The sequence below is a fragment of the Trichinella spiralis genome (assembly GCF_000181795.1).
Source record: "Trichinella spiralis strain ISS 195 chromosome Unknown Scfld5529, whole genome shotgun sequence".
Taxonomy (NCBI): domain Eukaryota; kingdom Metazoa; phylum Nematoda; class Enoplea; order Trichinellida; family Trichinellidae; genus Trichinella; species Trichinella spiralis.
This window is the reverse complement of record NW_003532468.1, coordinates 1-652: the sequence shown is the minus strand read 5'-3', so window position 1 is coordinate 652 and position 652 is coordinate 1. Positions and strand designations below refer to the sequence as shown.

General features: G+C 35.9%; 1 protein-coding gene across 1 annotated transcript; it reads left to right on the top strand.

The window, feature by feature from the left end:
- The first annotated feature begins 87 nt into the window (after window positions 1-87).
- Tsp_15805 (conserved hypothetical protein) lies at window positions 88-393 on the top strand. Its single transcript, XM_003366722.1, has one exon. It carries the CDS (start codon window positions 88-90, stop codon window positions 391-393), a length of 306 nt encoding a protein of 101 aa, XP_003366770.1.
- The last annotated feature ends 259 nt before the right edge of the window (window positions 394-652 follow it).

Genomic DNA, 652 nt, shown 5'->3' with positions numbered 1-652 from the left:
CATTATTTATCGTTAAATTAACTAACAGGGATTTTTTTTCGGCCAAAATCTTATGCACTTATTCAAAGTACGCGATGCAGCTATGGAATGTACATAAAGGTAAATATTAGGACAAATAACCACTGGGAAGATTGGCATAATCGGCTCAACAGAAAAGCGGCTAAAAGTCATAACGGGTTTTATGAACTGCTTGAGCTCCTGATAGCGGAACAGGGTGTTATAGACACCCTGATTCAACAGGTGCTATCAGGAAACGTGACCATTGGTGACTTAAGACGGGTAAACAGGGTTTATGCTCAAAAGCAACGACGGGTTGCACAATATAAGGGTGAATACACCAACGGTAGACGCACGCTAGCAGCTTTAATGTATTTAACGCCGGAGCCGATTTAGTGCCGCCTTCCAAGTGGTGGCTTGTATTATATTTTTATTCTATTTTGTTGTGTTGTATTGTACTATATTATATTTGTATTGTATTGTATTGTATTATACTCGTATTTTATTTCATTGTATTGTATTATTCTTTTTCGTCGTTTCTACTTTGTTAACATTTTTCACTGTTATGTTGTTTATTGTTGTTGTTGTTGTTGACTGTTCTTTACTGTTGTTGTTGCTACTCTTGACTAGTGAAAAATCAACAATCACTATTTTA